Genomic DNA, 11,263 nt, shown 5'->3' on the forward strand with positions numbered 1-11,263 from the left:
GCCTCGATGCACAACGGTGCCACATGCCACAGGTCAACGCGATCAAGTTCAAGATGGGAGATCGCCACCACTACTTGATCTCTTTTAATTGGGAGGTCCGGCCGACGTTGTGCGGCCGCTAGAGGAGCCACTGTTTTACCCTCGACCCCGGCCTGGGCTGAGCGGTTTTTCGTCTGGATTGCCCGATCGTACGATCGGGCTCCTAAATCGCATCCCAAAAAACCGCTTCCCCAAGAGTCGTAGATTCCGCGCCTTTGAGCGATACGTTTGATGATGAGATTACATCCTGCCGATCGAACGTTCCGAAAACCGCAGTCAACGATCTGGCACCGTTCACAGACCACGCAATGACGCAGAACTGCTCCCGCTCGTGCCAGTACCTTATCTAGCGGAAGGATCGCGTTCAAGCGGACCTGTGGCCTTGCGATCGGGACCGACCAAAACACAACAGCCCAGACCGTCAAAACAGAGTGCAGTTTGCGCCTTTCGCGGCGATTCCGCGGCGGCGACGCATTAAAATGACGATTTCCGATTGTAAATCCCCGCACTCGGCGGCGGCCGTCGTTCGAAAACAACAAGTTCAGGGTGCGGCGAAGGTGCAATCAAGAGTCGACCCCGCAAGTGTGTCGTTGCCCGACGCATGCTGGGTTGTGGCCCAACATAATTGATCCACCGCCATTGGTCGGTACCGGCGGGACAGGCCTCCGATCACGCGATAGCTCGCCTGCTGTCGGTAAAAGTTGTGGCAGCTGTCTCGCTATACGCAGCCGAGCTAGAGCGCTTCCTAGGGAACCGGTATTTTAGTCGCAGTTCTGGCGAAAAGAAAACAGCCGCCTTGCGTCACGAGTGTGAGCCACTACTAATCGAGGCCATCAGCGTCTCCAGCGGTGGTTGGATGTTTTCAAAACTATCGTTCCCTAAAGCGTGCCGGAAACCATCGGTTCTGGAAACTTCTACTTGGCCAGCTCAACTCGCCCGTTCATGGAGAGTGGCCGGTGAGTCATCCTAATTCATTGAAAAGTTCAGCACCACGTGGGTGACGCCTGCTAAGCCCAGACCAGGCCCAAACCAGGCCCGGAACAGCTCCGCCGAGGCTGTCGAAAGTCGAAGATCCCAGGGCCTGATCCTCGAGAACGTTGGGAGACAACCACATAAACGTACCGACAGGACCCTATCGTTACCTGTTGTTTGGCGGTCGGCGGTCGGTGGTCATAAATGCGTAAAATGACCCTACCTTTCAGCGCCTGCCGCTCGGTAGCCGCTCGGCGCCCGGGTTGCCCAAAGTCCGATTGGGCCGGGCCGGTCTTTTATGAAGATTGAAAATCGGTCTCTCCGGTCGGGTCGGCTCCAGGCGTCCGCGAAAGTCCAGTATTTTTCCACACAACGCCCCAGGACGTCCGGACGTCTGATAGGGTGGCAGGTACGGTCCGGTGACTTCCTGGAAGCGGGACGCTGGACTAGGAAAAAAAATCATCTGCCATCTTTCCACAATTCATCACCAGGAACACCCGGCTTGTTCCAGGAACTCCAACCCAATCTCAACCGGGACCAACCCGGACGGTCTTTGGCCACCCATGTTATCATTGTGTCTCCGATTCGGTAACGAACACACATCTGCACATCAAGAATGTGCCCTACTTGAGGGTCCACCGTCCAGATCACCCGACGGGCGACTATCGACGGATGACTATTTTTATCGACCCCTGCGCCTTCAGACATGTCGCAGCAGACACGGCACAACGCGATTTTTCACAACGAAACTCCCACGTGGCGGTTCTCCCTGTTACTCTGCTGGGAGAGCTACGATCGTGTGCGATCGCGCGCTGTTCGCTTCGCAGCCGAATTTTCCCCACGGTGTAATAACCTGGGCAAGGTCCTGTGACCGCCAGCGCGAGCGTCAGCGTGGTTTTGATAGTGACCCAAGTCCGGGCCCAGGTTGCATCAGCCAGTGCAGCCGACCGTGGCGCACCCTTTGCACCCCGGTCTGGGGTTTGTGAATGAATACGCCCGGGACCGTTTTGGGATCGTACTCCGCAGGTAGAGGCCCGATCTAGCCCGAGACCCGACCCTATCAGAGGCCAACGTGTTTGGTTTGCTCGGTTTCGTTTGCTCACATCGCCGGTAAACTTGGTACCCTTCCAACATCGGCTCGGGGCGTTGCAGCGGGAATTTCGTTGATTTTCTTCTGGTCTAGTGTCTTCGGGTCGGCCGTTCAAGCTAAACGGCTATGTAGAAAGCCGATGCATGACAACCGGAACTGCGCTGTTGCATCATCCCATGGGTGCACGTGCTTGCACCGTGGGCTCACTTGCCAACAAAGGATGCCAACGGTTGGCGCAAAAAGGATGCCAAAGAAGGGGTTGCTGTGCTTTCGGGGCCCGACCTGAGTAACTCATGCGGCTCTTGGGTCACTCGTCCCGGATGAACCGCTAACGGATGCGGCGTTCACTCGCAGTCGCAATTGCGCGCGAAACTTTCGTAAACTGCGGTTTTTGGAGCAAAATGGGGAAACTAGTAAGTGAATGTGGTTTCGGAATTTAATATACACTAAAATGGCCCGCTAATAATACACGGACCACGGACCGCTACGGACGGGTTTTATGGGCAGGTTTCGATTTTGTTATGATATACCGTGTATTTGCTTTGCCCGTCCGGCGTTGCAGTTGCCCCACATTAGCCGGTCGTCTTCGCCTTTAAAGGTTTACGCGATCCTGCCTGCTGGCTAACGATTCGCCCCCTTTTTTATTGCCAGTTCGCTGCTTCCTCCCTTAAATTGAACTGCATCGTTTCGGTGTCTGGTACATCATCATCATCATCATCAGCATCGTAAACATAACGAATTTTATCATTATTTCTTCCCACTCTCTCGCTCTCTCTCTCTCGGGCAGTGCAAAGTGCAGAGCCCTTCAAGGAATCGCAGCGCGGCAGCAGACGGCGCGAACGAAACGAATGGACAGCAAAAGACGCGATCCGTTCGATCCGGTCAGACGTCATCACTCGCGGTTGCGGTCGTAAAACATTCGCTACAAATGAGCATAATTATGATGTAAATCCTGCAGCACCAGCAGCAGAAAGCAGAATTAGTGGAACTAGCGAGATGCACATTGGAACCCGCGGGGCCGTTAAGAGTCCGAGTGAAAATCCCTTGGCGTCCCGTCCCGTCAGATCCCGAGCCCGAGCGGTGCCTGGTGGTGAGCTCATTACGGAGCGTTAAAATTTAACTGCCCGCTGCCGGAACGAATGAGTTTTCCTTTCCCGCCGTCGACGACGGCGTCAGTTCGTACCGGATCGAAGCCGCACACAACCGGACCTCATAAACCGAAGGTGCCCGGGTGCAGAGTTATGCGCCATCTTTGCCATTTAAAATCCACCCGCCGGGATGGCCGGGTTCCTGGCCCGGTTCCTGGCAGGGCTTCCCGTTCGGTCCCGTCGGAACATATGTGTGTTTGGCACGCTGAACGCCGTTTAATTGGTTTATCTTCAATTTCATCCTTTAAACCTTCCCGGGCACCACGGGTTCGCTGAAACTGCGGTTTCCAAAATCCCTCGGAGGCGCATTAGAAGACGCACACGCAATGCGGCCGGCCCCGGGTGCTTAATTGGGAGCAGCATAAGCATATTTCAATCAACGGCCGTAGCATCACCATCGGATGACATAATTCAATCAACCCATCAGCGTGGCCGCACGCCCGCTGCCGGAACTAGTGGCCGGTGGCCGTGGAATGTGGTCACAAATAGAAAAAAAAACGCAAATCGGCAATTGATTTGATTGTCGCGGGAAATTCGGACGCTCCCGATGTGTGTGCCCAGCGTTGAAGCGGTCCAGAAGTCCACGCCGCACCACAGGAATTTCCTTGCCCATCTGTTTACGAAGATCCTCACGGCACGGGAAACGTGTCGCACTTTAACACAACAATGCGCGGACAGTGTAAACAAGTTTAAAGACACCGATCGTTCGATCTCGCGCCACGAGCGCGATTCCGATGCCGATGTTTGGTGCGGCTAATTGATGTTACTGCGCATTTTATTGGCGTGCCCACCGACCACCGATCGATCGCGTCGGACGGATACGAGGACGAGATGTTGCCCAGCCCCGAACGGGCCCAACTTGACCCGCGGCCGGCTGAGGGCAGCTCCGGGCAGCGGGTACGCAGTTTCGACGCCGATCATCGACCGACGGTTAAAAGTCCACCGTTTGCGCCAAAAACGCGTCAATCGCGTTATGTCGCGCACCGTGAGTCACGCACGTCCAGCATCGGTGCTTTGCGTTTGCGCATAGCATCATCAGCAACGCGCGCACGCGAAGCGGCAACATAACAAGTGGCCGGAAGAAAATTCATGGCGTAAACAAAGATATAAATTCCAATATCAATTTGCATCGCGATCCCGAATCCCGGGTGGTCGAACGAAACGAAAAGGGGGAAAGAAAAGGAACGACAAAAAAAAGAAGCGATTCGATGGGTTCAATTCCCGACACGCTCGGCGCGGAAGCTAAAGGTTAATGCTGCCGAGCTGCCCAGCAAAGGTCCAGTGGGGCGCGGCCGGGACGGTGCGTTAGTGACGCGCAAAACACGCAGCAAAAACAAACGCACCAATCGCTTTAATACCAATGGGCCGCCTTTATTCGCAGAGATATTTGTTACGCTCTTTGGGTTCCTTTCGATCGCTCGCTCCAGTGCTCGTGTTTCTGCTAATTACGAGCTGGCTCTAAAGGATTGCCGGTCGACAAAACACTCACGACACTACAGATCGGGATTCAAAATTCGTCCACTTCGACTCGATGACTCGTGCGACTCACTTGATCGCGTTCTAATAAACGGAAAGCAAGAGAAATGTTGGAGCCATCTCCGACTCGTCGCGCATCGTATCTAATCCGTACCGTACCGTATCTAAAACACGGCATAGGCCAGGGCTGTGTGATTGGAGGATGTTTTAGATTTTTGGAGCTGATAAGTGTCATTACGGCGCTATATAAAATCGTCCCAACGCGCTATCAAAACCTCTTCAGTCAGGCTGCACTTCTCTAAGGAAGTCGTTATAAACTAATCCTTCATCTGCAGGGAATCTGTTCAGCACGGAGTCAATGCATCTGCTTTCCCAAATGCAATCCGCCAACGGTCGGCAAAGGCCGCCTTCCATCGCAGTCGCTCCTCCCGAAGGGGTGACGGAACGCAAAGGAACCGTCACACGTGCGGCAGAGCACGTGACGCCGTCGATCCTTTTTCTGTTTCCTTTTCGGTTCGGCTCGGAGAAAGGGTCCCTGCTGCGAATGCATGTTGCACATTTCTCCGGCCACACATTCCGGCCTTACGGCACATCCTTCTCGGTTCAAGGATCTCCAAAATCTCGCCCTTATTCGTTAGGTTCGTTTCGAAGGTCTATTTTTTCCGTTCATCCAAACGAACGCCCGTGGGCATGAAAATGAGTTATGAGTTCCACCTCGCGTGCGCGGAGAAAATGCGCCCGAAGTGCTCACCGATGAACTCACGGGAAGCGCGAGCGAGACAGCGCGATAGCCAGTGCAACGGAGCCGAGCGAGAGCCGGTTGACGCACGCACACTACGTTACACTACAAATGTCAAATGTGGTTATCTCGCTCTAGCGTCGGATGTCCCTTTCCCGTTCGTAAGTCGCATGTAGAAAACCAGAGACCAAGAACGCGGCGAAAAAAACCGAAGTGAAACCGAAGTGAAAGGAGAAAAACCAGGGACCGGGAACGGCGGGGAAAATACCGAGACTATATATATTATTTGAATTTGAATTTGAATTTGAATTTGAATTTGAAAACTATATATTTTCCAAATCGAACCTTGTTTTCAGTGTTTGTCCGCGTGGAAGCCCATTGGTCCAGTCCGTTGTATCAGCACCGTGACGATCTATCACCACGAAAATCGACGCTGATCGACAACGCGGCCCCGCAGGCTCAGTGGTGCAGTGATCGCAGTGTCACAAGTCGTGAAAGTTTTACCGCCAAAAAACCGTTCCAATTTCTCGAACACTCTCAGTGCTACTACTACTGAATTGGTGCGTCCCAGCATAAGTGAGCAAGCGGCCGTGTAGCATCGTTCAAAAATGGCCAGCCACGTAAAATCGTTCAGCGCCGTCCTGCTGGTGGCCCTGTTTGTGCTGAGCGTGGTGCACGTGTCCCGGCAAGCGTCCATTTCCCTGCAAGTAAGTCCCACACCCACAGGCAAAACCACAGGCCCCCACAGGGAAAGGGCACGACCGAGATCGTCATGTTCTTGACTTTGGATCCAACGCAATAACCGCCTGGCTTAGCGCGGTCCGACAATATGCGCGGTCCGATTTGTCTGACCTTCACGATGATCCAATTCGTCCGACCAAAACAAACCACGCTTCTTTCGGCCGCCCGACGGAATCCGGCCCGCATTACCCGTCCCCCCGCCGGTAATGGGCCGCGCAACGGCAGCATCATGTTGCGGTGGACCAACATCGAGCGATCTGGGGTGAAAAGCGGGGACACGAATCGGCCCTAATGATCGGAAACGCATATCAAACGGTGTAGTGGAAGGGAACCGACAACCTGGGGCGATCGCCAAGAAATTTCGGCCGGGACCGGTGCAGGAACGGGAACGTCGCTGCAACGCCACCGGTTTTTCGGTAGCAAATTGGTTTATGTAATAGGGAACCACAATTGCTAAATTGGGCTGGACCCGCATACGATGGAACTCCCGAAGATCCGGACGTGAAACGGGCCAAGCCCCCCGCGGGGGTCTGTGTGCACTGCATATCTCTTCCAGTCCCTTACGATCGGAGGTCGAAACTAGGTGGCAACAAACCATGGGTAAAAAAGTGCAATCTTAAAGTGTGGAGCCTTCTGAAACTGACTCCACCGCTGGGCGTCTGATGCAACCCGGGGCCAGTATTGAGGCGGGCGTGCGCGCTGAGCGTTGACCCCTTCCTGGAGCACCGTTCCACTTACCTGAACGTTTATGCTTCCATTACCGCCGCCCTTAAACATAGGGCCCCTTTCACACGGCTTTGGCCGTCTTTTAATGTGTGCCGTCTTTGTGTGCAAAGATGTCGCCATCGGGGTACGTCCAGACCTGCTAATGAGGGACACCAACTAATAGCATACCGGGCCGGGCGGGACAAATCTTCGAGGATGATAATTTTCCCCGTGGCTGAACCGTCGCCCTGCGGGGCGCAGCGGCGGCAGCAGAATGGAAAATCACCACTCGGCGCTCTGATTGATGTGATGGAAAACAAACTTTCTCAGCGAAGGCGAAGATAAACCTTCCGCAGCTCATTAACAAGTCAAACCTAATTCATTAGGCTCACCGGTTGGCCCTTTTCGTGCCCTTCGAAGAAGCACGCGCGTTGTACATACAGAGCGAGAGAGAGAGAGAGAGAGAAAGAGCGGGCACACCTTCTGGGAAGACCCAACTTCTGCGGGCTGCCGATGTTCGCCGAATTATCCCTCTTGCCAATGGTAGAGCAACATTCCATTGAAACAAAGAACTGTGCTCAACCAACAGAAACTTTTCTACGATTAAAGCAATGTTTTTAATAAGGAGTTTGAAATGTTTAATAAAATTCGTTCCAAGCCCCAACCTGTGGCTCGCTTCGGTCCGCTCGGTCGGCGAAGAAAACAAATTTTCCGCTTCGGCATCGAACGGGCCTCCTCGGGCGCCCTGTAATCTACCGTAACGGTTGATCCAAGATTGTGTGGCGCAGAGCCATCAAGCGAAGCGAGTCAGCTCCTATCAGCTTCACATTTACTCATCCATTCATAAAGCGCTTCGTAGCGCTTGTTTACAACGATCGCTGGCGCGCGCCCATGTCGCGACCCGCGCACACTGCCGGAAATAAAGTTCGGTGCTTTTAAATTTTCCATGTGCCGTTCGATAGTTTTTTTGCCTCCAGAAAATCATACCTCTTTTGTGGTCCTATTGGCACCGTATTACGTTCCAAAGTTCATCTAAAAAAACGGAGAAAGAAAAAGTAAACCGCGAAGAAAGACGCCACCAACTTCGGGCTGATACATGCCAGGCCGAGACTACCTCATTTCCATAATACACATGAGCGGCGTAAATTTGATGCTCAAACCAATTCTGCCGTCAGGCGCTTGAAAATTGATGACCCCAGCGCCGCAAAGCAAGGCGCGTAAAAGCGCCGGTAAAAGTTGTCGCATAAGCATATCTGGGTCTGGGGACACAAACAAAAAAAAGGTACCCTCCACGAGCCACGCGACCCACACGAGCCAGGACGTGCGTACGACGTTAACACAATATTGGATTGATACCTGTAAGGGGCCCGGTTTTCTTCGCCAACTCGGGTGCCCATGTATCTTGGAAGCCCTCACGACGACGTCGGAAGCGCTTAATCTCGCCAGCGATCCTGTACAAACCGCTGCCAACTGCACAACGACTCAGGCACACTCCGTGCGTCATCGGACGCGGATCGCAGCAAACGGCGCGATGAATGAATAACAGGCGAACCGAATCGTTGTTGTCATGTTTACAGTCGGATTAGGAATGGTGATAGTGAGCCACGGGATCGACGGCACCGTGAACGGCACCTTTTCCCCAGGACAATTCTAGGGGTGGGCTTCAGGCGGAGTTGTGATTCACTTTACGCATCCTCATTAGTTTTGTTTTTTTTTTTTTTGCTTTTCTGTGTGCTTCCAGGTCCTGTCACGGGCAGAGCGATCCGTTGCCAACGAAACGTTCGCTATGATCGACAAAAAGTGCGAAAGCAATTCACCGTGCGGTTGGGCCATCTACACGCCCTACTCCCGTAAGATAGAGAAATTCGTACAAAACACGTAAGTAGCCTGCGACCGGAAGTCGTACTGGTCGTGCACCTTATGGAACCGACACGCTCTACGACCCCCTATCACTGATCTGCGTCACCTTCTATCCTTCCGTTTCCCGTCACCAGTTGCGATTGTCCCAAAACGCAGGTGTGCATCCGAACGGACGACGACATCTCGACCAGCACCTTTGTGTACCGCTGTCGAGAAAATGATAAAAAGTCGACCCCCGAGTCCTGATCAACTACCGCTAGCAGCAGCGTCTCCGGGTTGTAATTAACACCGCGCCACCGTCGAAACCACCCCAACTGCAGGGTGTACAGAAGTAATTTTTCAAAACTATTCAAACAAATTCCCCCCCACATTATGCGTATTGCGAGAACTGGAAAAAAACGAATCGTGCCGGAAAACAAATACTCTAAGAGCATGTAGCGAAGGTAAGCACTATTATTATGCTGTCGCGGAAAACTAGATCACAGTGCGCGCGAAACTCGGTCGGACTCGGAGTAATATTTAAAACCCAAAACACATACACCCACGTATATTTATATTTGCTTATTGTTTCTTGTTTTTTATTAACGTTCCCGCTTCGGCTGCAGCATATCTGATATGCTGCGCGAAGCGATGCTTTACACGGGAGCAAGCACTGTTCTTATATAATTATGTCCCATCGTCCCCCATCGACATCAACACGATCACTCTGGTGGATCAGCCGTTCCTCTGGTAGGCTTTGCGCGTAACGCATCACTGTACCCAAGTTCCCACAATCGTTTGAGGACAGTAACCGAAACAGTCAGCAATGTCTCTCTCTCTCTCTCTGTACTGGACGACGTCATATTGATGCTGTCTGTGTTAAGCACAAGGTCCCCTCTCCCCCCGTAGCTGATGGTACGATTCGTTCCGAACGATTTCCTTAAACCTCTCATAGTTCCGCCATAAGGAAAGGTGCCAAACTGGCCGCAGCCTCCCGCATCAGTCAACGCACACAGAAAGGGTCCGCAGTAGATGGACGATAAAAAAGCGAACGAATGGATTTAATCTGACCTCTCCGCGACGAATCCTCTCCGCAAACAGTGGCCGTGGGGCAGTATGATTCCTGTTAGAGATGTATCCTAGTTCGTAAGCACTGCTTTCTGCAGACCTTCTGGGCCGCTTAACTCATCGGCCCGGGATCGGAGCCGTCTTTTTCGCTTGCCCCTAGTTAGGTAGTGTTAGCCTGTAAATTGGTGATCACGCCCGCGTGGTCCGGAAAGCTGGCTTCCGACACGTGGGCGCGCACCCTGTACGCCGAGACCACCAGGAGCCCTTAGAATTGGTCCGAATGCTTCTATTTGTTTTACTAGTTTAGTTTTCGTACTTAAGGCAGTGCATAGTTTTACAAAGTGCAAACTGTTAATGGTTAAGCGGCGGTAAATAGGGAAAGAAGAATCTGCTCGAAAAAAACGAAAACTGAATGTTATCCTAAAAACGCTACAATTACACAGCCTCGGTTTCGCAATGTCAATCTGTTGCTCGGTGTAACAGAAGAGCTTTACCGCAAGCCCACAAACCCTCTCACTACATACAGTATTCAGCAGACACACAAGCACACACTCTTTCATCCAAGCTGTACTAGTTCCGGTGTCTTCTGTCCGGTGTCTCTGATTGTAGACCTATCGAACGACTTAGAGCTATTAATCCTGTAGTTGACAGATATCAATGGATCTTGAACTGGAAATAAATGCGTAATAAATTGAAACAATCAGCGAGCTCGTGTGATGGTGTGATGATCGATGATCCGAAGTTCAAAACAGAAAAAAGGTACCTCGTTATGCAGCCCTTTGGCCCTCGGAAGGGGCAACTTTGTGCGCTTTACCGCTGGTGTGTGATTTAGTATATAAACTCACTTCCTGGTTTGTAGGCTTGTTTTTCTACCGCTCCACTAATCTCCCCGAACGTGCCTAATCACGGCCGGCACCCGTTTACGCACCGTACTTGTTGGTGGAAAATTCCCGGCCGGTCTGATTCCACTACGTTAAACACTCTGCTAATGCTACTTGGTTGCCCGACATTACTACGCCACACTACGGGGGTCCTGAGTCATAGAGAGCGGACAGAAGCCAATAGCAGGTTGTTCTTGGGAAGCGAACGAGTTGCGGCGATTAGAACCAGCCGACTGTTGACCCGAATAGTGCAGCAGCAGCACGCCTTGACGATGACTCAATCCGCGATCCGGCGGTTAATGGCCGACCATCAAACGATCAATGTCTGTGCGATGACGAAGGCCTCGGACCTCAAACATATAAGCGGCGGTTAGTGGCGCGGCTTAGCTCAATACGGAGCTTACCCCAGCATAGGCGGATCGGCACCGTTTTAATAAAAACCGCATACGCATTATCAGAATTATGCTCACCGCGGCGAGTGATGGACAGGCTTAGACGCGAGTGTCATAGCAAACGGCCAGACGTTATCGGTCGTTATGTTGTGAAATTTCTTTTCTTCTGCTGG

The 11,263-nt window shown here is 52.5% G+C and overlaps 1 protein-coding gene across 1 annotated transcript; it reads left to right on the forward strand.

The window, feature by feature from the left end:
- Positions 1-5,984: 5,984 nt before the first annotated feature.
- Positions 5,985-10,506, forward strand: LOC131216305 (uncharacterized). The gene is made up of 3 exons (XM_058210758.1): positions 5,985-6,171; positions 8,652-8,788; positions 8,905-10,506. The coding sequence occupies exons 1-3, from the start codon at positions 6,073-6,075 to the stop codon at positions 9,014-9,016; spliced, it is 348 nt and encodes a 115-aa protein (XP_058066741.1). The 5' UTR covers positions 5,985-6,072; the 3' UTR covers positions 9,017-10,506.
- Positions 10,507-11,263: the final 757 nt, after the last annotated feature.

This window comes from Anopheles bellator, chromosome 1 (assembly GCF_943735745.2).
Source record: "Anopheles bellator chromosome 1, idAnoBellAS_SP24_06.2, whole genome shotgun sequence".
Lineage (NCBI taxonomy): Eukaryota > Metazoa > Arthropoda > Insecta > Diptera > Culicidae > Anopheles > Anopheles bellator.

Bases quoted from the DNA above. Each gene is read 5' to 3' on its own strand.
- LOC131216305 (XM_058210758.1), top strand. From the start codon at position 6,073: ATGGCCAGCCACGTAAAATCGTTCAGCGCCGTCCTGCTGGTGGCCCTG. The intron at 6,172-8,651 runs GTAAGTCCCACA...GTGTGCTTCCAG, and splicing joins AAGCGTCCATTTCCCTGCAA to GTCCTGTCACGGGCAGAGCG. The intron at 8,789-8,904 runs GTAAGTAGCCTG...TCCCGTCACCAG, and splicing joins GAGAAATTCGTACAAAACAC to TTGCGATTGTCCCAAAACGC.